At 50.0% G+C, this 22222-nt stretch overlaps 1 protein-coding gene and 1 non-coding gene across 4 annotated transcripts in view; both read right to left on the bottom strand.

The window, feature by feature from the left end:
* LOC130489521 (myosin-7) overlaps window positions 1–22222 on the bottom strand; it is an 85677-nt gene that overhangs the window by 61560 nt on the left and 1895 nt on the right. The window contains exons 3-30 of one of the 3 annotated variants that reach the window (XM_056863270.1): window positions 21394–21550; window positions 21210–21237; window positions 19841–19952; window positions 19532–19624; window positions 19047–19110; window positions 18793–18891; window positions 17244–17347; window positions 16938–17076; window positions 16146–16264; window positions 15782–15931; window positions 14094–14264; window positions 12426–12735; window positions 11136–11209; window positions 10407–10494; window positions 10073–10190; window positions 9307–9430; window positions 9050–9186; window positions 8388–8643; window positions 7964–8206; window positions 6084–6260; window positions 5831–5976; window positions 5634–5724; window positions 4109–4498; window positions 3767–3893; window positions 2526–2644; window positions 2205–2401; window positions 601–784; window positions 26–191 (exon numbers count right to left, since the gene is read on the bottom strand). The exons of 1 other annotated variant lie outside the window; for it this stretch is intronic. In XM_056863270.1, coding sequence (XP_056719248.1) covers window positions 26–191; window positions 601–784; window positions 2205–2401; window positions 2526–2644; window positions 3767–3893; window positions 4109–4498; window positions 5634–5724; window positions 5831–5976; window positions 6084–6260; window positions 7964–8206; window positions 8388–8643; window positions 9050–9186; window positions 9307–9430; window positions 10073–10190; window positions 10407–10494; window positions 11136–11209; window positions 12426–12735; window positions 14094–14264; window positions 15782–15931; window positions 16146–16264; window positions 16938–17076; window positions 17244–17347; window positions 18793–18891; window positions 19047–19110; window positions 19532–19624; window positions 19841–19952; window positions 21210–21237; window positions 21394–21550 — 4183 coding nt within the window. Of the gene's footprint in view, window positions 1–25; window positions 192–600; window positions 785–2204; window positions 2402–2525; window positions 2645–3766; window positions 3894–4108; window positions 4499–5633; window positions 5725–5830; window positions 5977–6083; window positions 6261–7963; window positions 8207–8387; window positions 8644–9049; window positions 9187–9306; window positions 9431–10072; window positions 10191–10406; window positions 10495–11135; window positions 11210–12425; window positions 12736–14093; window positions 14265–15781; window positions 15932–16145; window positions 16265–16937; window positions 17077–17243; window positions 17348–18792; window positions 18892–19046; window positions 19111–19531; window positions 19625–19840; window positions 19953–21209; window positions 21238–21393; window positions 21551–22222 lie in introns of those variants that run through there. One more of the 3 variants, XM_056863269.1, reaches the window with a different exon arrangement.
* TRNAD-GUC (transfer RNA aspartic acid (anticodon GUC)) lies at window positions 15606–15674 on the bottom strand. Its single transcript has one exon. It is a non-coding gene; the product is annotated as a tRNA-Asp (tRNA).

Here is a 22222-nt window from a genome sequence, read left to right as displayed (position 1 = left end):
TGGGGGAAGATGGTTCAGCGCTCACCCTGCAGGTTCTTGTTCTCCCTCTTGAAGGTCTCCAGATGTTCCAGCGACTCCTCATAGGCGTTCTTCAGCTTGAAGAGCTCGGTGCTGAGCGAACGGGCCTCCTTTTGCGAGGACTCGAGCTCCGTCTGGGACTCCTCAAACTTCTGCTTCCACTCAGACAGGAGCTGGGGGTTGTCAATGAGCAAACCGAGAGAATTAGGGTTGCCAACCTCCAGGTACTAGCTGGAGATCTCCTGCTATTACAACTGATCTCCAGCCGATAGAGAACAGTTCACCTGGAGAAAATGGCTGTTTTGGCAATTGACTCTGTGGCATTGAAGTCCCTCCCCTCCCCAAACCCCACCCTTTTAAGGCTCTGCCCCCAAAACCTCCCACCGGTAGCAAAGAGGGACCTGGCAACCCTATAATGAATCCAGACCAGATCCAAGCTGTCTGAAATCTCAGTGGAGATATTTATCAGCCTTACTTCCTATGATTCTGGTGGGCAGAGGAGTGGAAGGGGCTCCTGGGAACTCCCTGCCCAGGGCCCCCAGAGACCTGGAACCGGCCCTGCCCATTTCCTCCCTTGCATACTTTGTCAAAGTTCCTCTGCTTCTTGTCCAGGGCAGCGGCGGCCGCGTTCGAACGCTCCACGTCCACCATGAGATCTTCGATCTCATTCTGCAGACGGTGCTTGGTCTTCTCCAGCGAGGAGCACTTGGCGTTCACGGCCTCCACGGCCTCCTCAGCATCCTGCAACCGCTGTGCCAGCTTCTTCCTGACATGCAGGGGGGCAACAAAGAGTCAGTAAGCAAAGTCCATGTCCATTATAAGGTAGTGGAAGACGCAGGGAACACTCCCAGGGTCGAAAAGTATGCCTCTAGTCCTTTTCCTTATGGAGATATAAGGGGAAATGCATAATTCTGTCTCACTGCCTGTTTGGTAAGATGCAAAGACGCCCCCTTCCTTCCAGTTTTCTGTCCAGTGGATGCAAAAATCACTGGGATAATTGACAATATTTTACTGTTGAAATGGTATAGAAATAAAATGTGTACAAGCTGGGAGCTCTCAAGGAATTACAGGCGTAGGGTTGGCCGCTTTTAAACTGGTCGGTCTAGCTGTCCCTATCTGTTTGGTAGGCGAGCAATTAGCGGGCGGATCCATTTAACTTCATGTCGTGAAAAGCTTCAACTGCCCATTTCCAGTCATTAAAGCTCCATTAAAGGGGATAGGGAAACTTTACGGGAAAGAGAGAAAAGGCAGGCACAGTCTGTTCGGGAGGTGAGCTGAAGCGTAGGCTGATAGGAATGGGAGAGTGGAGAAATGAGAGTTAATTATGTGGGGGATCAATGAAAGAAGTCAAAAAGAAAAAAGAGGTAAAAAAATGGATAAACACACAGGGAAAAGCAAAGGAAATGGATTGACCAAGAAAAGGGGGTTGACAATGAGGAAATTGAAATTGTTGAAGACTTTCTATTCTTTGGCTCCATCATCAACCAAAAGGGAGACTGTAGTCAAGAAATCAGAAGGAGATTGAGACTGGGAAGGGCAGCCATGGAGGAGCTAGAAAAGATTCTGAAGTGTAAGGATGTGTCACTGGCCACCAAGATTAAGTTAATTCATGCTATCGTATTCCCTGTTACTATGTATGGGTGTGAAAGTTGGGCATTGAAGAAAGCTGATAGAAAGAAAGTAGATTCCTTTGAAATGTGGTGTTGGAGGAGAGTGTTACGGATACCATGGACTGCCCAAAAAACAAATCAGTGGATTATAGATCAAATCAGGTCTGAACTGACCCTAGAAGCTAAAATGACTAAACAGAGGCTATCGTATTTTGGTCACATTATGAGAAGACAAGAGTCACTGGAAAAGACGGTCATACTAGGAAAAGTTGAGGGCAGCAGGAAAAGAGGAAGACCCAACAAGAGATGGACTGACTCTATAAAGGAAGCCACGGCCCTCAATTTGCAAGACCTGAGCAAGGCTGTCAAAGATAGGACATTTTGGAGGACATTGATTCATAGGGTCACCATGAGTCGGGAGCGACTTGACGGCACTAAACACAAGCACAGAAAAGGGGGAAGTGAAACGGTGAGGAAGAAACAGGGTATGTAAACAGAAATGTTTGGGGAGCCACAGGAAAGTGGTTAACCTAGATGGGGTCAGGGACAAGGGGGGACCCAAGCCCCCTCACTTACTTGGCCTCCTCCAGTTCCTCCGTCCTCTGGATGGCGTCCGTCTCGTACTTGGTCCTCCACTGAGCCACCTCCGAGTTGGCCTTGGAGAGCGACCTCTGAAGCTCTGCTTTGGCCTCTGTCTCCTCCTCGTACTGCTCCCTCAGCAGGTCGCAGTCGTGGCGGGCCGACTGGAGAGCGTGCGCCAGAGCGTTCTTGGCCTGGGGACAGGGAGAGGAAAACATCATCTCTATGTGGCTTTCAATCCCTATCTGACTCATTTCCATCTTCTCTGGGCTCTGTTAATTCACCCATCCTGACCCGCAACCTGTATGTGTTCCTTGCCTTAGCTTCTTCCTCCAGTTGCCTCTTGAGGTCTTCCAGTTGTTGGGTGTAAGTCAACTTCCCTCGTGTGAGCTGATTTATCAAAGCTTCCTTTTCATCCAGCTGGCGGGATAGTTCCCCTAAGAAGAACAACAGTAATTTTCTTAGATTTAAAGTGGAGGAATCCATTATCTTCAGATGGACACAGCTCCTTCTGAGACGGAGTTGTCAGTCGTGTTCATCTAACTTGACCACGGTCTTGGAAAGGCCCTGAAAGGATTCAACCTGCAACCTCTCTGTCAGTTTAAGTTCCAGATTCCAGAGCAGTGGCTAACAGGTTTTATTTTTCATCTTGAGTCAGGAAGCAGGGGTTGGGCCATGCATGTGTCCAGTTTTTGGAAGGTATTGCAGAATTATTCCTCTTTTGAACTAATTGAAATCTATCGTTTTGAAAGATAAAAAGGAGCAACAGATAGAGACAGTCGAGTATACTAAGTATACTTCCCCTTCTCTTTTTCCACTGCTGGGATGTATAAATGAAGGGTGCTGTCATTTGTAACTGATGTGTTAATTTGATCTTATATATCATATTGGTTTTAACTGTATAACTATGTTATAAGCTGCTCTGAGCCTGACTTGTCGAGATAGAGTGGCCTAAAAATCTAATAAATTATTATTAATTATTATTACAGACAGGCGTGGGTGTGTGGATGGATGTCATTTATGGAGTTTGGGGCACATGTGAGCAAGAAGGAGGAAAAAACCAATAAGCTAGAAGATGTGAAGAATGAAAGAAAGACAAACGGTAGGGGGGAGGTGTATATCCCTCCTCCCCGACTCTCCGGGGCCATTTATGCAGGGGCGATTTGGATGCTCACTCAAAGCTCCTTTTTTAAATCCGCCCTTTAAAATGACTATTCATGGTCCTGATGCAAGAGGAGAAAGTCAAACAAATTCCACCAACCCCACTCGCCTGCTCCTTCATTCCTTTGTTTGCATAGCAATTAGCAATCGTCGTTTGCATAGCTAACCCCACGGCTTTGATTCTTCATGTTTCCTTCAGCGAATGCTTTGGTGCGGGGGCAGAGCAAATATAAAAGGTTGCATTAAAGGGGTTCTTAAGAAATGCTAAGCAGGTATGCGCCGGCTTCACAGTGACGTCTGGAATGACAGTTCAGCATGAAGAAATTAAAAAAAATATGCGGGGCACTTCAGCCTGGAAGGTGCTGCTAATTATCAATCGTAAATGGCCTAGGACTCACCATTCTCAGTCTGGAGCTTCGCCCGCTGTGTGGTGAGGTCATTGACCATCCGTTGAGACTCTTCGGACTTGGCCCGGTGCTCGTTCATTTGGTCTTCAAACGTTCGGCACATCTTCTCCAGGTTGGCCTGGAACCCAACGAAGAGTTGGTGAAATAATTAAAGCAGCAGGAAGAGGATAAAGAAAAATAGAGAAGGGAGGCTGTATGTATGGGCAAACCGGTAGATATTCAGATGGTAAGAGATTAATAGAAAGAGAAACCACATGAGGAAGAGGAGAGAGAAGATGAAAGAGAAGAAGTACATGAAAGCAAATGTGGCCCCGCCCCTCCTTGAAGCACTACCTTGGCTTTCAGGAGCTGCTCCACGTTGGAAGTGACGTCGTCCACCTCCAGCTTGAGCTCGCTCTTCTCCTTCTCCAGCTTCTGCTTCACCCGCTGCAGGTTGTCGATCTGCTCGCCCAGCTCCGCCACCGAGTCGGCGTGCTTCTTGCGCAGGGCCGCCGCCGTGGCCTCGTGCTGCAGCGTTGCCTCTTCCAGGTCGCGCCGCATCTTCTGGAACTCAGCCTCCCGCTTCTTGTTCATCTCGATCTGGACCGAGGTGGCGCCGCCTGCCTCCTCCAGCCGCTCGCTGATCTCCTCCAGCTCCCGGGAAAGGTCGGACCGCTGCTTCTCCACCTTGGCCCGGGCCGTGCGCTCAGCCTCCAGCTCTTCTTCCAGCTCCTCGATTCTTGCCTGTGCCAGGGAGAAAGAAGCCAGGCCTTTAGGAAAATCTAGATCGGGGTCCCCAGTAGGGTTGCCAGGTCCCCTCTTCTCCACTGGCGGGAGGTTTTTGGGGTGGAGCCTGAGAAGGGTGGTGTTTGGGGAAAGGAGGGACTTCAATGCCATAGAGTCCAATTGCCAAAGCGGACATTTTCTCCAGGTGAACTGATTTCTGTCAGCTGGGGATCAGCTGTAATATCAGGAGATCTCCAGCTAGTACTCTTTGTATCCCTTTGGAAACGGCTTTAAGCATCTGTGCAACTATGCATCGGAAATGGAGTATCCCTTAGGGGAACACTACAAGATTTATTTGGCATAGCTGCTTTTTTCATCCCTATGGGAGAAAGGAAATAATATGAGAATTTTGAATGCATACAAATTGGCTTTGACTAAACGGGGCTGAGGAAGAACAGAAATGATCGTCCCCCTTGCTACTCTTCTATGAAGATTTGTTGCAGTTCATTGTTGGATACTTGTACCTGTATGGGACTGTTTATACCAAATTCCCTCGCCATTCTTCTATGAAGATTACTCATAGTGGAACTTTTGAGACTTGTACCCTTTAGGACTGTTAACATAGGATTGTATATAGATTTGTGTATTGTATGTCATTCACTGCACTTAATACACCTTGTTTTTGTAAACTTGTGATTGATTGATTGAATATCATCAGCCTTTCCTGTACTACCTGGAGGTTGGCAAGTCTATGCCTGGCACCCACTAAGTGTTTTTTTAAAAAGTGGGTGGGTTCAGGTGGCACGTTTGCCCAGCGAGGCTTCTGATTGGCCATTGGAGATTTGATTGGCTGTGCAGTTTTTGAAAAAATGCCACCACAGTGCAAGGATCTTCACTGTTTGACTGAAGGTAAGCTATGGCAGCCATTTTGTGGTTGGCTCCGCCTCTTCCAGCAGCCATTTATAGCAGCTGTTTTGTGGCTGAAGCCGTCACCCTGCGTCAGAATTCCAAAGTTGTCTGCAGGTTTTAAAAGGATGGGGGGCCCTGCCCTTAAGGCATGGAAAGTTTTTTGTTTTGTTCCAATGTTTACAAGAGGAGATGTTTGCTACTAAAGATGGCCTCAAAGCTCCCAGCCCCGCCGTCCATTGTTTACCTGTAGCTCTTTGAGCTTCTTCTGCAGCTGGATGGCCAACGCTTGCTCGTCTTCAATTCTCGCGTTCAGTGCGTTCAGCTCAAAGTCTTTCCTGGGAAAGACAAGGACCAAGGCTTTGAAGCAACAAGAGAGAGGCAGGAGGCACCATTCATATCCCGTCGGTGACGGGGAGTGGACAGTGGACCCTGGTGCCTTACTTTTTCAGCTTCTCGTCCAACTGCTGTTTGTCGTTCTCCAAATCCATAATGCTCTCCTGCGTCAGCTTCAAGTCCCCTTCCAGCTTCCTCTTAGCCCGTTCCAGGTCCATCCGGATCTTCTTCTCCTGCTCCAGGGATCCTTCCAGCTGAGGAGCAAAGAAAAACCATCAAGGGATTGCTACTCCTAAGAGCGACAAGCTTCTTTCACTAGATCTTTCTCCGCTGACCCCGTTGCAAAGACGGGCACACTTACATCATCCACCTGCTGCTCCAACTTGACCTTGGCTTTGGTGAGGGTATTGACTTTGTCCTCCTCTGCCTGTAGGTCGTCAAGGGCTTGCTGGTGGGCTTCCTGGAGGGCCTTCTTTTCCTTGGTGAGCTTGACAATGATCTCATCCAGGCCGGCCATCTCCTCTGTGAGGTTCTTAACCTGTGACCATATGGTAGTTTGCAGTATTAGCTGGCTGAAGCAAGCAAAATTCAGGATGGGCCATGAAGGAACTTGGTGTTCAACTGAAGGTACTTGGAGCCCAACGCGACATGACATCATATTTGCAAATCTTTCTGGTTTTCTGAATGTACCTTCATCTGACCCCCCTGGGGAGGGGCTACTATTATCCCTCAAAATGAGCTGGAGGGTAAAGGCATTGGCCATTTACGCAGGGTCAATTTTGAAGCTCGGTCAAAGCTCTTTTTAAAAATGCAACCTTTAAAATGACTATTCACGGTCCCATTGCAGAAGGAGAAATTCCACACACCCCTCCACTCGCCTGCTCCTTTATTCTTTCCATTAGCCAACCGCCGTTTGCATAGCTAATGTGCGGCTGTCATTTTACATGCTTGCTTGAGGGGTTTCTTCGTGGTGGCGGCAGAGCAAACACAAAAGGTCGCGTTAAAGAGGCTCTTAAGTAATGCGAAGCAGGTATGTGCCGGCTTCGCAGTCACTTCCTGAACGGACAGTTTCCCATGAAAAACTAAAAAAAATATGCGGGGCAATTCAGCCTGGCACGCCCTGCTAATTACCAAGGATAAATGGCCATTGTCTTGTTTCCCCAGGACTAATGACATTATCAGGGGCTAGTTTTGATGGATGAAACTGCATGGGAGGGAGGAAAGAGTTAGACCTTCTCTTGCCCTTTCCCCACACTGTAGGCCCCATTAGTTCCTGCAGCTACTATTTCTCTTTTTAAAATGCTGGGAACATTCATTCATGGATCTCCCATCTCATTTGGCCCTAAGTGACAGAAGCGTCTAAACGCAGCTCATCTTGTCATTATGCAGCTCAGCCTTGTTTAGTGAATCCAGAGAGGCAGTTTGTCTCAAGGCCGAGGAAGAAGAAGAAGGAGAGTTGGTTTTTATATCCTGCTCTTCTCTACCAAAAAGAGTCTCAAAGTGGCTTACAATCACCTTCCCTTCCCCTCCCCACAACAGACACCTTGTGAGGTAGGTGGGGCTGAGAGAGTTCTGAGGGAACTGTGATTAGCCCAAGGTCTCCCCGCAGGCTACATGTGGAGGAGTGGTTAATCGAACCCAGTTCTCCAGATTAGAGTCCGCTGCTCCTAACCACTACACCACGCTCACTCTCAAGGACACTTGAAAGGAAGACGTTAATCCAAACCCAGTAAGTCAAGGGGATGAGCCAGCCATCTCCTCCAGGTTTGCATGTCGTTCAAACTGTGCTCCATAAAACCATTAAAAAGTCCTCAAATTCAGCTTAGAAACTCTTGCTCAGTATGACAGGCATACAGTCTAGTTTGGATAAACAACTTTATGAAACCAGATCAACAACTCTATGAAACCAGATCAGACTATCTTTAAAGATCACCCATAACTAGCCTTGGACATTTACCCCAACTTGATGGTGGCCATAAATGCCAACAGATTGAAGATTGTGCACTCAAAGGCCACGTTTCAGTCCAAAAGAACACATTGTGTAATACACACCGAAACCGCTTAACTAAGCTTGATGACTATTGGAGATTCCCCCAAAACATTCATTTTTGGAACTTCAAGGCAATCCGCCAAACAAGCCCTGTGCTTAATCCAGTTGATGTCAACAAAACTCCTTGAATGACACAGTGAAGACAATTTGGGGCTCAACTCTAACGGCCCCATTCCTTTCTCCATCCTCACCTTGTTCTCCGTTGCGTGCTTCTCTTTCTCCACTTTGGCTAGGGTCAACTCCAAGTCATCGATGTCCTTCTTGAGCTCTGAGCACTCGTCTTCCAGCTTCCGCTTCTTGGCGGTCAGTTCGGCATTCATCTCCTCCTCGTCCTCCAGCCGCTCGGTCTGTTCCTTCACCTTTGCCTCCAGCTGGATCTTGTTCTTGATCAGCTGTTCGCAGCGTTCTTCAGCATCTGCAAGATTGTCTTGCTCCTGGTGAGGAAATAAGAGAACAGAGAGACTCTTCTCACCCAAGATCATTTTGCTTTTGGCAGGTTATTTCTCACACTTCGGGGGCCCCGAACAATATTTTTTTCTTTCTTTGAGGAAGCTCTGTATGAGCAATCTTGATGTCTTAACATAGACGGGGCTCCAAGAATGCCCCATAACTCACCGCCTGGACTTGCAGTTGAAGGTCGTTCTTCTCCTGCAGCAGAGAGACCATCTTCTCCTCCAGCTCTTTCCGACGACCTTCTGTCTTCTCCAGAGCTTCCTTCAGCCTTGCAAGCTCTTCCTTCAGGGCCAACAACTCCTTCTCGGTCTCTGCACTTTTCAACAGGGGCTTGATCTTGAAGAAGAGCCTCATCCACGGCCAGTTCTTCACTACCATGAAAGCTCGGATGTTGTACTGGATTACCAGCAGAGATTCCCTGTGTGGAAGAGGAAGAGGAAGAAGAGTTGGTTTTTATATGCTGACTTTTTCAACCACTTTAGGAAGAATCAAACTGGCTTACAATCACCTTCCCACCCCCTCCCCACAACAGACACCTTGTGAGGTAGGTGGGGCTGAGAGAGTTCGGAGAGAACTGTGACTAGCTCACGGTCATCCAGCTGGCTTCGTGTGGAGGAGTAGGGAAACCAACCCAGTTCGCCAGATTAGAGTCCGCCGCTCATGCGGAGGAGTGGAGAATCAAACCCAGTACTCCAGATTAAAGTCCACCATTCTTAACCTCTACACCACGCAGGGAGAGGAAGGAAGTATATCTGTGGATGAGGCATCTCCCAATGCCTCCCCCTCTCCCCTCGGACTTCCGAATCTTCCAACAGGGCACTTACTTCCGTTCCATGATCTTCCTGAATTCTATCCTAGAGAGGACCCCACGGGACTGGGCTTGGATGCGGGTAATGATGCGGGACAGACGTTCATCCCTCATCTCCTCTAGCAGCCCCAGAAGGCCAGCCTTGAAGAACACCTGTGCGGAAAGAGAGGTGGGTGGGCTCAGGTGTAAGGTATCTGCATGGGGTGAGAGCCAAAGATAAGGGGTACGTGGCCGGCCAGGAGGGTGCTTTCGTTGCGGCAGTGGCCCCCTCACCTTGGTGTGCCCAAATTTGTACTGATTGTGATCGATGTCCAGGGAGCCCAACAGCTTCTCCGCTCCCTTCCTGCTATCGATGAACTGACCCTCTGGAATAGCGGCTGGATTCAGGATACGGTATCTGGGGAACAAGAAAGGTAAAAATACCTCGGTCCGCTTCCCTTTGCAGGGCTTCTCTTCACAATAGTGCCAGCTGCTGGATAACTACTCCAGACTTTAAGACTACTTTGTGACCGTGAGATGTTGACATTTTATTTTATGGCTTTAATTTTCATTTGTAAGGAAGCCTTAAACAGAGGGAGAGGTTTTGCAGTTTTATATGTTAATTGTGTTCCTGTGAACACAAGGCACATATAGTCACAAAGATTTTTAGTAATTTGATGTATATTTTGTAGTCTGGAGTGGTGATCGTTTAGGCCACTGAAGAAGGCAGCATGGCCACAGCTCACGAAAGCTCATACCCTGCCAAAAATGTTGTTAGTCTTTAAGGTGCTACTGGACTCTTGCTCTTTCCTCCCCACAAAAGACACCCTGTGAGGTGTGTGGGGCTGAGAGAGCCCTAAGAGAGCTGTGACTAGCCCAAGGTCACCCAGCTGGCTTCATGTGGAGGAGTGGGGAAACCAACACGGTTCACCAGATTAGAGTCCACCACTCCTGTGGAGGAGTGGGGAATCAAACCTGGTTCTCCAGATTAGAGTCCACCGCGCTCCTAAGCACCGTTCTTAACCACTACGCCACGCTGGCTTTCTAAGGATAAGCCCACCTTTGCCTGAAGTCCCCGTAGAGGATTCGGTTGGGGAACCCCTTCCGGCAGATGCGGATCCCCTCCAATACACCATTACAGCGTAGCTGGTGCATGACCAGAGAATTGTCTATCACACCTGAGAGAGAAGAAGCAGAAGAGGAGGTCGTGAAAGGAAGGGATGGGTTGTTACCTCACAGGAACAAGAAGAGTTCTCCTTGTCAATGGGAAAGGGATTACTCGAGTTGCATCATGGACATTAGGGAAAGATGGATAGGATCCACGTGAAGAATCTCCCATAAGCAATGGAATCCTTTCAAGGCACATCCCAAAGACAGCACCTGGGGGGTCTCACCTGGAGCCTTTGTCTCATTGGGGATGATGCACCGCACGAAATGGGGGTGGGTGGAGCGCAGATTGGTCATCAGCTTGTTGAGGTTCTCCTGGGGGAGGAAAGAAAAGCGGGTGGGAGGAAGGATGGAGAGAAGGATGGACGAGGTGGATGGAGATTGTTTGGAGTGGCGTATGTGTACAGGAGAAAGGTGGAGTAACAGATATGAATGACAAACAGGGAAGGGAGGAAGAAAAGTTCGACAGTGTGAGGGAGGGAAAGATCAAGAGAAGGACATGAATGAAGGTCGGAGACCAGAAGAGGCAGAAGTGGTTGGGAGAGGGTGAAGACCAAAGAAAGAGATATAATTTAGAAGCGGGGGGAAACTCAACAATCCTCTTCGTCCTAACTACGAGTCCTTTCAGTGGATTGCAGACCTCTCTAAAGTGCTGGCTCAGAAGACAGAAGACAAGCCTTTGAGGAACAGCCCAGCTTGAGGGCCTTAGAAGAGTGTGAAATGAAGAGGCCGATGCCTCAGAGAAAGGGCAGCAGCCCAGGAGAAATGGCCGTGCGTATCGTGCCAACTGTGGCCATAAAAGACCAAAGCTATGTAGGATCTCAGGACATTTTTACCAGCCTCGCTTCCTAAGCTCCTTCAAACTGGCGAAGGTGGAGATTGAAGCCAGGACCTTCCACAAAAACCCTCTTAAATGTCAACAGTGGCCACAGCCGCTATCTCCCTCGGGCCCTTACCCTGTGCAAAGCAGAAACTGTCTGGAAGGAGGAGCCCTTCTTCTTCGTTCCTTTGCCTTTGCCAGTCTCAAGAGCTATCAAAGAGAAAGAGAGAGAGAAGTAAGAAAATTAAGTCTTCTGAGTTACCAGTATAAAATTATTTATTGATTGAATGTTCCTTCCAGGATCTCAGAAGTGTCCCTACATCGTTCTTCACTCTCATTTATCTTCACGGAAACCCCAATGAAGCAAAATTAGGCTGTGAGAGAAAGACCATCCAAGGTCAGCCACTGGCTAAGCAGAAATTTGAACCCAGGTCTGCCCAGCCCATATTCAAGACTCTGTCCAATGCACCACACCATAGAGTTATGGTTGGTGATTCATAGCTTGGTCACAGGGCAAGTGGCCAAGAACATATTTTGGTCACAGAAAATCCCAAATTCAATCCCTGCATCTCAACTGACATGTCACAGGCCTGGGAAAGACTGCTGCCTGAGAGTTTGGAGGGGCTACCAGCTGGAGCAGATAATAGTGGATATTATGGGTAGTTGCCCTGCCCTGGATGGACCGGGCTAGCCTGATCTCATCAGATCTTTGAAGCTAAGCAAGGTTGGGCTTGGATCATACTTGGATGGGTGACCACCAAGGAAGTCCTGGGTTGCTACAGAGAGGCAGGTGATGGCAAACCACCTCTGAACCTCTCTTGCCTTGAAAACGCTACTGGGTTGCCATAAGCTGGCTGCAACTTGACTGAACTTTACAAAGACTGAGAGGTGATAGGATAACCATCTTCAAGTACTTGAAGGGCTGTCATATAGAGGATGGTGCCAAATTGTCTTCTGTTGCCCCAGAAGGTCGGATCAGAACCAACGGGTTGAAATTAAATCAAAAGGGTTTCCGTCTAGACATTAGGAAGAATTTTCTAACAGTTAGAGCGGTTCCTCAGTGGAACAGGCTTCCTCGGGAGGTGGTGAGCTCTCCTTCACTGGAGGTTTTTAAGAAGAGGCTAGATGGCCATCTGTCAGCAATGCTGACACTATGACCTTAAGTAGATGATGAGTGGGAGGGCATCTTGGCCATCTTCTGGGCATGGAGTAGGGGTCACTGGGGTGTTGGGGGGGTAATTATGAATTTCCTGCATTGTGCAGGGGGTTGGACTAGATGACCCTGGTGGTCCCTTCCAATTTTATGATTCTATATAGGCAGCTTCATATGTTCCTATTCCCAGTGCATGGACAGGAATGTGATTTGTGGGGCTGGAAGGAGACGGAGGAGAACCCTGCCTGCCCTGTCCTCTCCTCCCGTTCTTACGTGCATCTGCTCCAGCGTAGTTGGCAAAAAGGATCGCCAAGAGCTTGAGGGCCGATTTCTGGTAGAGACCCACCACCGTCTCGTTGAGCGGATCCTTGTTCTTCTGCAGCCAGCCCATGATGTTGTAGTCGACGGTGCCGGCGTAGTGCATGAGGGCGAAGTGAGCCTCTGGCTTGCCCTTGATGTTCCGGGGCTTCCCAAAATTGGCCGACTTGCCCAGGTGGTTGTCGTACAACTTGGCCTTGAAGGTCGTGTCGCTGGCTTTGGGGAACATGCATTCCTCCTCCAGGATGGACATGATGCCCATCGGCTGCGAAGAGGAGAACACATCGCTGATAGCAGGTAGAGAGTAGTAGAATTCATTATCGAGGGCCATCGTTGATAGGTTGCCAACCTCCAGGCACTAGCTGGAGATCTCCCGCTGTTACAACTGGTCTCCAGCCGAAAGAGATCAGCTCACCTGGAGAAAACGGCCGCTTTGGCAATTGGACTCTATGGCATTGAAGTCCCTCCCCTCCCCAAACCCTGCCCTCCTCAGGCTCCGCCCCAAAAACCTCCTGCCGGTGGCGGGGACATGGCAACCCTAATCATTGGCAGCTTGAGAGAGGCGCAGACTGACTGTGCGAGTCGTGGCCACAACTCATACCAGGCCCAAACTTTTTTGAGCCTGTGGGCACCTTTGGACTTCTGACACTGGGTAGTGGGCACAACCACAGAATGGCTCCCACAGGAGGGGGAACAATCAAAAAATGGCTGCTGCAGGAGGTAGAGACAATCACAATATGTCAGGGAGTGAGGATATATACATAAACCACAAAATGGCCACCAGAGAAAGCAAGCCAGAATGGCCACCAGAGGTGGAGCTGATCACACATACACAAAATGGCAACCATAGGAGACAAGCCAACTATAAAATGGCCACCAAGGGAGGTGGAGCCAACCACAAAATGACTACCAGAGGAGACACCGGCGGGGAGATTTTGGGGGCGGAACCTGAGGAGGGCAGGGTTTGGAGAGGGGAGGGACTTCAATGCCATAGAGTCCAATGGCCAAAGCAGCCATTTTCTCCAGGGGAACTGATCTCTATCGGCTGGAGATCAGTTGTAACAGCAGGAGATCTTCAAGTACTTGAAGGGCTGTCATATAGAGGAGGGTGCAGAGTTGTTTTCTGTTGCCCCAGAAGGTCGGACCAGAACCAACAGGTTGAAATTAAATCAGAAGAGTTTCTGTCTAGACATTAGGAAGAACTTTCTAACAGTTAGGGTGGTTCCTTAGTGGAACAGGCTTCCTCGGGAGGTGTTGAGCTCTCCTTCCCTGGAGATTTTTAAGCAGAGACTAGGTGGCCATCTGTCAGCAATGCTGATTCTATGACCTTAGGCAGTTCATGAGAGGGAGGGTATCTTGGCCATCTTCTGGGCCTGGAGTAGGGGTCACTGGGTGTGTGTGGGGGAGGTAGTTGTGAATTTCCTGTATTGTGCTGGGGGTTGGACTAGATGACCCTGGTGGTCCCTTCCAACTCTATAATTCTATGAGATTGCCAGCTAGTACCTGGAGGTTGGCAACCCTACAGTTGGGTCAGAGGCCCACCAGCAGCTCCACACACTCCAGGAAGAAGTTGTTTGGGGGCCAGCAGCCCCAAGTTAGGCATAAAGAAAGGGACGTTCGTACCTTCTCGATGAGGTCGATGCAGGCCTGGAGGTCCATGCCGAAGTCGATGAACTCCCACTCGATGCCCTCCTTCTTGTACTCCTCCTGCTCCAGCACGAACATGTGGTGGTTGAAGAACTGCTGCAGCTTCTCGTTGGTGAAGTTGATGCAGAGCTGCTCAAAGCTGTTGAACTGGGTGGCGGGGAGAGAGATGGGAGAGAATGGAAGCCAAAGACCCATGAGCTTGGGTGGGGAGCACCAACGCAAGCCTTTTGCACACTGACATTTTCACAGGGCGTATTTCCTATGGGGCCCTGACCTGGATGGCCCAGGCTAGCCCAATCTCCTCAGAGCTGGGAAGCTAAGCAGGGTTGGCCCTGGTCAGTCCTTGCATAGGAGACCACCAAGGAAGTGAGGGGTCTGGAGACCAAGTCCTATGAGGAAAGGTTGAAGGAGCTGGGAATGCTTAGCCTGGAGAGGCGAAGACTGAGAGGGGATACGATAACCATCTTCAAGTACTTGAAGGGCTGTCCTAGAGAGGAGTGTGCCGAGTTGTTTTCTGTTGCCGCAAAAGGTCGGATCAGAACAAGTGGGTTCTAATTAAATCCAAAGAGTTTCCGTCTAGACATTAGGAAGAATTTTCTAACAGTTAGAGTGGTTCCTCAGTGGAACAGCCTTCCTCGGGAGGTGGTGAGCTCTCCTTCCCTGGAGGTTTTTAAGCAGAGGCTAGATGGCCATCTGTCAGCAATGCTGATTCTATGACCTTAAGCAGATCATGAGAGGGAGGGCATCTTGGCCATCTTCTGGGCACAGAGTAGGGGTCACTGGGGATGTGTGTGTGTTGGGGGGAGGTACTTGTGAATTTCCTGCATTGTGCGGGAGCTGGACTAGATGATCCTGGGGAACCCTTCCAACTCTATGATTCTATGAAGTCCAGGGTCACTGTGCAGAGGCAGGCAATGGCAAAGCACCTCCTTTCCCTTGAAAACTCTATGGTGTTGCCACGAGTCGGTTGTGATTGGATGGCATTTCCCCCCACATTTCCTATGGGCGGGAACACTCTTCCCAGCAGGGAGCCTAGCCCAGAAGCCGACCCCATCCCAAAGGCCGACCCCATCCTTTCTGACACGGACCCCCTTCCAGAGGTCAACTCTCCAGGCAGGAATGCTTCACTCCAGGGCCCGACCTTCCAGCTCAGAGGTCCCCAACCTTTTTGAGCCTGTGAGCACCTTTGGACACGGGGTGGTGGGCGCAGCCACAAAATGGCCACCACAGGATTTGGAGCCAACCATAAAATGGCTGCCTTTCAGTCACCCAGCAAAGATTGATTTCGTATTTATGTATTTTTCGTATTTCTAACCCCCCTCCCCTGCCAAAGATCTTGTTGGGCCACATTGAACACACGAAGCTGCCTTCTACTGACTCAGACCCTCGGTCCATCAAAGTCAGTATTATCTACTCAGACTGGCAGTGGCTCTCCAGGGTCTCCGGAAGAGGTCTTTCACATCAACCTACTTGCCTGGTCCATTTAACTGGAGATGCCAGGGATTGAACCTGGGACCTTCTGCATGACAAGCAGATGCTCTGCCACTGAGCTACGGCCCTCCTGCTTTATCTCATCCCATCTTACAGGTGAAAAGCCGATAACATAGCTTTCCATTCCCTTTACAATACTGCTGTTTTACAGGGGGGGGGGGGGCATCGCTCACGTCGAAGATCTCGAAACCAGCAATGTCGAGCACTCCAATGAAATACTGCCGCGGCAGCTTGGTTTCCAGGGTGGTGTTGATCCGGAGCACCATCCAGGTGAACATTTTCTCATACACGGATTTGGCCAGGGCTCCGACAGCATAGGACACCTGTTTGGAAAAGGGGAGAGTGGGGGGAGATGAGTGGGAGGGGGAACGAAGATCAGCTTCCCCTGCGAGTGTCCCGAAAACCTGGGGAAAAAATCAGATTTCGGGCTTGAACTTGAAAATGGTGCCGAATTTCGACATTCGGTTCCAGCTGTCGTTCCGTAGGTGTGGGAAGAAGAGCCCTGTTTTCTCCAGGCGAGAAGGAATCGGATCTCACCTGTTGGACATTTTGCCCCTTGGTGACGTACTCGTTGCCCACTTTCACCCTTGGGTGGCAGAGGCCTTTCAGCAGGTCTGCGGAGTTCAGCCCCATCAGATAGGCCGACTTGTCCGCTTCTGGAAACGCAGAGAAGGGTGCCGGTGTTAAACCCGGCCTGGGCCAGGGAGCAAAGGTGAACGAGTGGGGTAGGTTTCAGAGAAGAGGGGCAAAGGCGATCGAGATTTGAAAGGCATGTCTTGAAAAAGGATGCCGGGGATACCTTAGGGTTGCCAGGTCCCTCTTTGCCACCAACGGGAGGTTTTTGGGGCGGAGTCTGAGGAGGACGGGGTTTGAGGAGGGGCTTCAATTCCATAGAGTCCAATTGCCAAAGCGGCCGTTTTCTCCAGGCAAATGGATCTCTATCGGCTGGAGATCAGTTGTAAGAGCAGGAGATCTCCAGCTAGTACATGGAGGTTGGCAACCCTAGGATACCTGCCTGCCACCCCTAATGTCACCACACCTGGTGTCTTGCTGGACTTCTTGTGGACACTCTGGCTTATGCATACGGTTGCCAGGTCCCTCTTTGCCACCGGTGGGAGGTTTTTGGGGCGGAGCCTGAGGAGGGTGGGGTTTGGGGAGGGGAGGGACTTCAATACCATAGAGTACAATGGTCAAAGCGGCCATTTTTCTCCAGGTGAACAGATCTCTATCAGCTGGAGATCAGTTGTAATAGCAGGAGATCTCCAGCCACCACCTTGATGTTGGCAACCTTAGGTAACTTCCTGTGCCTGCCCCCCCCCCCGTTCACACCTTCTGTGCCATCAGGCTCTGCCTGCTCTTCACGCTGCTTCTGTTTGAATTTCATATTTCCATAGTGCATGATGGCACCGGTCAACTTGTAGATGGAGTTTTTCTCCTCCTGGGTGAAGCCTAAGACGTCAAAGGCGCTCTGCGTTTGGAGGAAAGAAAGGGAAACGTGCAATACTGACTCCATGGTCCAAGCAGCCACAGAGTTGGGTTCCTCCTGAGCTGTCCGACGTGCGGTGCAATCTAATCTCACAATTTCACTGGGTTCAGAGTGGAGCACCCGCCCAGCATTTCATCCAGAGTACTCACGTCAGTTGCTAACAGTTCCTCGGCGTCGTCAATAGATGGCACCGTGGTCTCTCCTTGGGAGATGAAGGCGTAGTCGTAGGGGTTGTTAGTAACCAGCATCATGTCTGGAAAGGAGGGTGGGGTGGGTTAGCCAGGCAGGAACGGAGTCCAGTGCCAGAGAACATCCCTCTTCAAATGATTTTCCAGTTTCAGACCATAATCCATGGCAGCAAGGTTAGGACAACTTATCAAGACTGGAGGTTGCCCAGCAAAACTAGGGTTTCCAGCTCCGGGTTGGGAAATACCTGGAGATTTTTGAGGCAGAGCCTGAGGAGATTGGGATTTGGGGAGGGACTTCAATGCCACGGAGTCCAGTGGCCAAAGTGGCCATTTTCTCCATGGGAACTGATCTCTATCGGCTGGAGATCAGTTGTAATATCAGGAGGTCTCCAGCTAGTACCTGGAGGTTGGCAACCCTACCAGCAAGTCTTACTGGCTGTGAGGTTAGCCCTAACATTGCATTGCAATATTGCAACCATTAAGAGTTGGAGAAGAAAAACCTGACTCAGCCCATATTGATGAGAATACATCCAGCTAAAACCATTGGAGCTAAGTCAACTCCACAGGACAAGGAAGGGGTCAACTTGGAAAACCAAGACTTTCCAGGAACCCGGCTGCCCAAAATGAGGTCCTCAAAAATGAAAAAAAGCTTAAGGATGGTATCATTCACTTGCTTTGCCTTGAACATCTGGATTTTTCTTGAGGAACCATTTGAAGGGAGCAGCTGAGGTCCATTAGATGTCCCTGTGCTCAACTCGATAAGGCACGGGGCAATTCAGATACGGGGGTCCTGCTCAACCCGTCTTGTCAAGATGGAAGGGCTGTAGCTCATTGGCCAACTAGGATGGAGTCCTCTTTGCTCAAAGACCATCATGACAAGATCTCTGACCAGTCAAGAGTGAAGCTACTTAGGATGTCAAAATGGAAGGGCTACAACTCCTGGAGTCCTGTGTGCAGTCCTGGAGGCCTCACTTCAAAATGGATGTGGACAGAATTGAGCGAGTGCAGAGAAGAGCGATGAGGATGATCAGGGGCCTGGAGACCGAGCCCTACTAGGAAAGGCTGAGGGACTTGGGAATGTTCAGTCTGGAGAAGAGGAGGTTGAAGGGGGACATGATTACTCTCTTTAAGTATTTGAAGGGCTGCCGCTTAGAGGAGGGCAGGGAGCCGTTCCTGTTGGCAGCAGAGGATGGGACTCGCAATAATGGGTTTAAATTGCAGGCGGAAAGGTACCGTCTAGATATTAGGAAAAGGTTTTTTTTTACTGTAAGAGTTGTTGGACAGTGAAATCAGCTGCCTAAGGAGGTGGTGAGGCTCCCCCTCACAGGCAATCTTTAAGCAGAGACTGGACAAGCACTTGTCAGGGATGCTCTCGGCTGATCCTGCATTGAGCAGAGGGCTGGACTAGATGGCCTCTATGGCTCCTTCCAACTCTGTGATTCTATGATTCTAACTCAGTGGCCAGCTAGGATGGAACTCCTCTTTGCTGAAAGGCTGAGGAAAATCTCACCTAGAAGCTCCGGCTTCTTGTTGGACAGGATCTGGTAGAAGATGTGGTAGTTCCTCTCAGATTTGAGCTGGAAGATGACCCGAGATTTTTCAAGAAGGTCTAAGAAATTAGAAGGGGGGGAGAGAAAAGCATGAGGTTGAAAGGTATGGGAGCGGTGTGTGTGAAGAAGTGCAAAAGAAAAGGGTCCATCCCAAAGGTTTTTTTAAAAAAAAAAAAACACAGAAAAAATAAAATCTAAGTCATCAGGCACATACACGTTTCTATGTCTGCCGAAGCCAGCTTCCCCGTGGCTCCAAAATGGATCCGGATGAATTTACCCTGAGGGGAGAAAGAAGAAGAAGAAGAGTTGGTTATTATATGCCGACTTTCTCTATCACTTAAGGGAGACTCAAACCGGCTGACAATCACCTTCCCCTCCCCACAACAGACACCCTGTGAGGTAGGTGGGGCTGAGAGAGCTCTAACAGAGCTGTGACTAGCCCAAGGTCACCCAGCTGGCTTCGTGTGGAGGAGTGGGGAAACAAATCCAGTTCACCAGATTAGTCTCCGCCGCTCATGTGGAGGAGCGGGGAATCAAACCTGGTTTTCCAGATCAGACTCCACTGCTCTTAACCACAACGCCATGCTGGCTCAGAAAGAGAAATGGGTGGGGGGGGGGAACGCATGTAAGCATCCAGGAAAGGACACTGATGATAATCAGACGCTGGGGTACCACAACTCCCTGCTATGTTACACTCACAAATCGGGACGAGTTGTCATTCCGCAAGGTCTTGGCGTTGCCGAAGGCCTCCAGAGCGGGGTTGGCCTGGATGATTTGATCTTCCAGAGTCCCCTGGGGGTGGGATGAAAGATTAGAACAAACTTCCCCTCCGTAGAGGGAGTCGGGAAACTGAGTCACCGGAGCTTCTTTCCACCCTGTCCGCAGAATTCGAAGCTATGCCTGCCCGGAGGGAGCTTTTGAAGTCCTCAACAGCCACAGTCGGGCTTTTGTTCATGCCACGAGTACCATACAACCCGCAGCCCGGCCAGTTTCGGAGGAGGCGCTTACCTTGCCCGAGGGGGCCTGCTCTTTTTTGCTCCGGTCGCCAATGGCGGCGATCACCGCAAAGTACTGGATGACCCGCTTGGTATTCACAGTCTTCCCGGCACCGGATTCTCCGCTGTGGAGAGAAGAGGGAGAAGGAGGTTTCATGGAGTCGGCCTGACGTACTCAGTTAAAGTCGTGTAGAGGTGTAGAAGGAAGGGTTTCATTATTTCCACCTCGCAAATAACTCCACAAACATGACCGGCCCGTGAAAATTTTTACTAGCTTGCCTGGTCACACATTTCAGTGTTGGTCAAAAGTGTCAACAAGTCACAGCTAATGTGAGAGCCAGCGTGGCGTAGTGGTTAAGAGCGGTTGTTCGGAGCGGGGGGACTCTGATCTGGAGTACCGGGTTCGATTCCCCACTCCTCCTCCGCATGAGCGGCGGAAGCTAATCTGGTGAACTGGGTTGGTTTCCCCACTCCTCCATATGAAGCCAGCTGGGTGACCTTGGGCTAGTCACACTCTCTCAGCCCCACCTATCTCAAAGGGTGTCTGTTGTGGGGAGAGGGAAGGGAAGGTGATTGTAAGCCGATTTGAGTCTCCCTTAAGTGGTAGAGAAAGTCGGCATATAAAAACCAACTCTTTTATTATTATTATGGCAACCCCATTGGGTTTCAGAGGTGGTTTGTCATTGCCTGCCTCTTTGTGTAGCAACCCTGGTCTTCCTTGGTGGTCAATCACCCAGATACTAACCAGGGCTGACCCTGCTTAGCTTCTGAGATCTGAGGAGACAGGGCTGGCCTGGGCCATCCAGGTGAGAGTGTTGGTTACTAGTGACCCAAAAGAAAGCAAGAAAACAGCTCCTACCACCGCTGAGCAGGTTGCCAGCTCCGGGTTGGGAAATACCTGGAGATTTTGGGGGTGGAGCCTGAGGAGGGCAGGGTTTGGGGAGGGACTTCAATGGAGTATAATGCCATAGAGTCCATCTTCCAAAGCGGCCATTTTCTCCAGGTGAACTGATCTCTGTCACCTGGAGATCAGTTGTAATAGCGAGAGGTCTCCAGCCACCACCTGGAGGCTGGCAACCCTCGCTGAGCTTCCCTCCCTGGTTGCCTGCGTTGGGCCTCTCTCGCCCTAGGTGACTAGATGAATGCCTGATTTGCCGCCTGCATTCTTGCCACCCACCAGGAAGCAGAAGCAGGGGAAGGATAGAAAGGAAAGAGCATAGGAGGGAAAGTTGGAATGGTGGCCCCAGATGCGAATGGGTCACCGCAGAAACAAGGTCTGGACACCATAGATTGGCGAACGAACAGGTCCGAGACATTCCTTAGATAAGACAAATGTTCCAAATGCTTGATAGAGGTGGGCGGACGAGAAGGATGGAACTTACGTGATCAGGATGGATTGGTTCTCCCGATCTAAAGAGAGAAGGAGAAAGGGGTTGGAGATAGAAGAAAACGAGAGAGAATGCAAGGAAGGAAGGAGAGAAAGATGGACACAAACTTTGTGCCACCATTTTGGGGGGCCCTGTTTCTTCCCATGCGCCAAGGGGCTCCCCACCCCACCCCATTTACCTGTCAGCATATATTGATAGGCATTGTCAGAGATGGAGAAGATATGAGGAGGAGCTTCACTTCGTTTCTTGCCCCGATAGGCGGCTACCACCTCCGCGTTGTAGACCGGCAACCACTTGTAAGGGTTCACAGTCACGCAGAAGAGGCCGGAGTAGGTCTGGAGGAGAGAGGGAGCAAGGCGAGGGGCAGAAAGGAGAGAAGGAAGCAGACAGGTGACATTCCAGGTGTAACTGATGTCTGTGGAGAACGGTCCCCAACTCACAGCCTTAAGGTCTAGAAACTTGATGGGGAAGTAATGGTTGAAATCTCAGGTCTTCAAAACACTGAATTGGTATTTTATGAGCTCCAGCTTGAGGGCTTCTTGGAGACATCTGGGTGGCCGCTGTTAGAATCAGGGTACTGGGCCAGGTGGACGTGATCCTACAAGGATCTTCTTAGATTCTTGCTTATATTGCACCATCAATGTACCTGACGGCATATCAATAAACCCCTCCTATGCACGACCTGAGTTCGATCCTGACGGAAGTCGGTTTCAGGCAGCTGGCTCAAGGTTGACTCAGCCTTCCATCCTTCCGAGGTCGGTGAAATGAGCACCCAGCTTGCTGGGGGTAAAGGGAAGACGACTGGGGAAGGCACTGGCAAACCACCCCACAAACAAAGTCTGCCTTGAAAACGTCAGGATGTGACGTCACCCCATGGGTCAGGAATGACCCGGTGCTTGCACAGGGGACCTTTACCTTTTACCTTTATGCACTGGTCTGGTTAGGTAGAGGGGCCGTGGCTCCGAGGCAGAGCATCTGTTTGGCATGCAAAAGGTCCCAGGTTCAAT

This window comes from Euleptes europaea, chromosome 18 (assembly GCF_029931775.1).
Source record: "Euleptes europaea isolate rEulEur1 chromosome 18, rEulEur1.hap1, whole genome shotgun sequence".
In the NCBI taxonomy this organism is placed as follows: domain Eukaryota; kingdom Metazoa; phylum Chordata; class Lepidosauria; order Squamata; family Sphaerodactylidae; genus Euleptes; species Euleptes europaea.
Note: the sequence above shows the minus strand (reverse complement) of the source record. Positions and strands in the feature narration are given on the sequence as shown.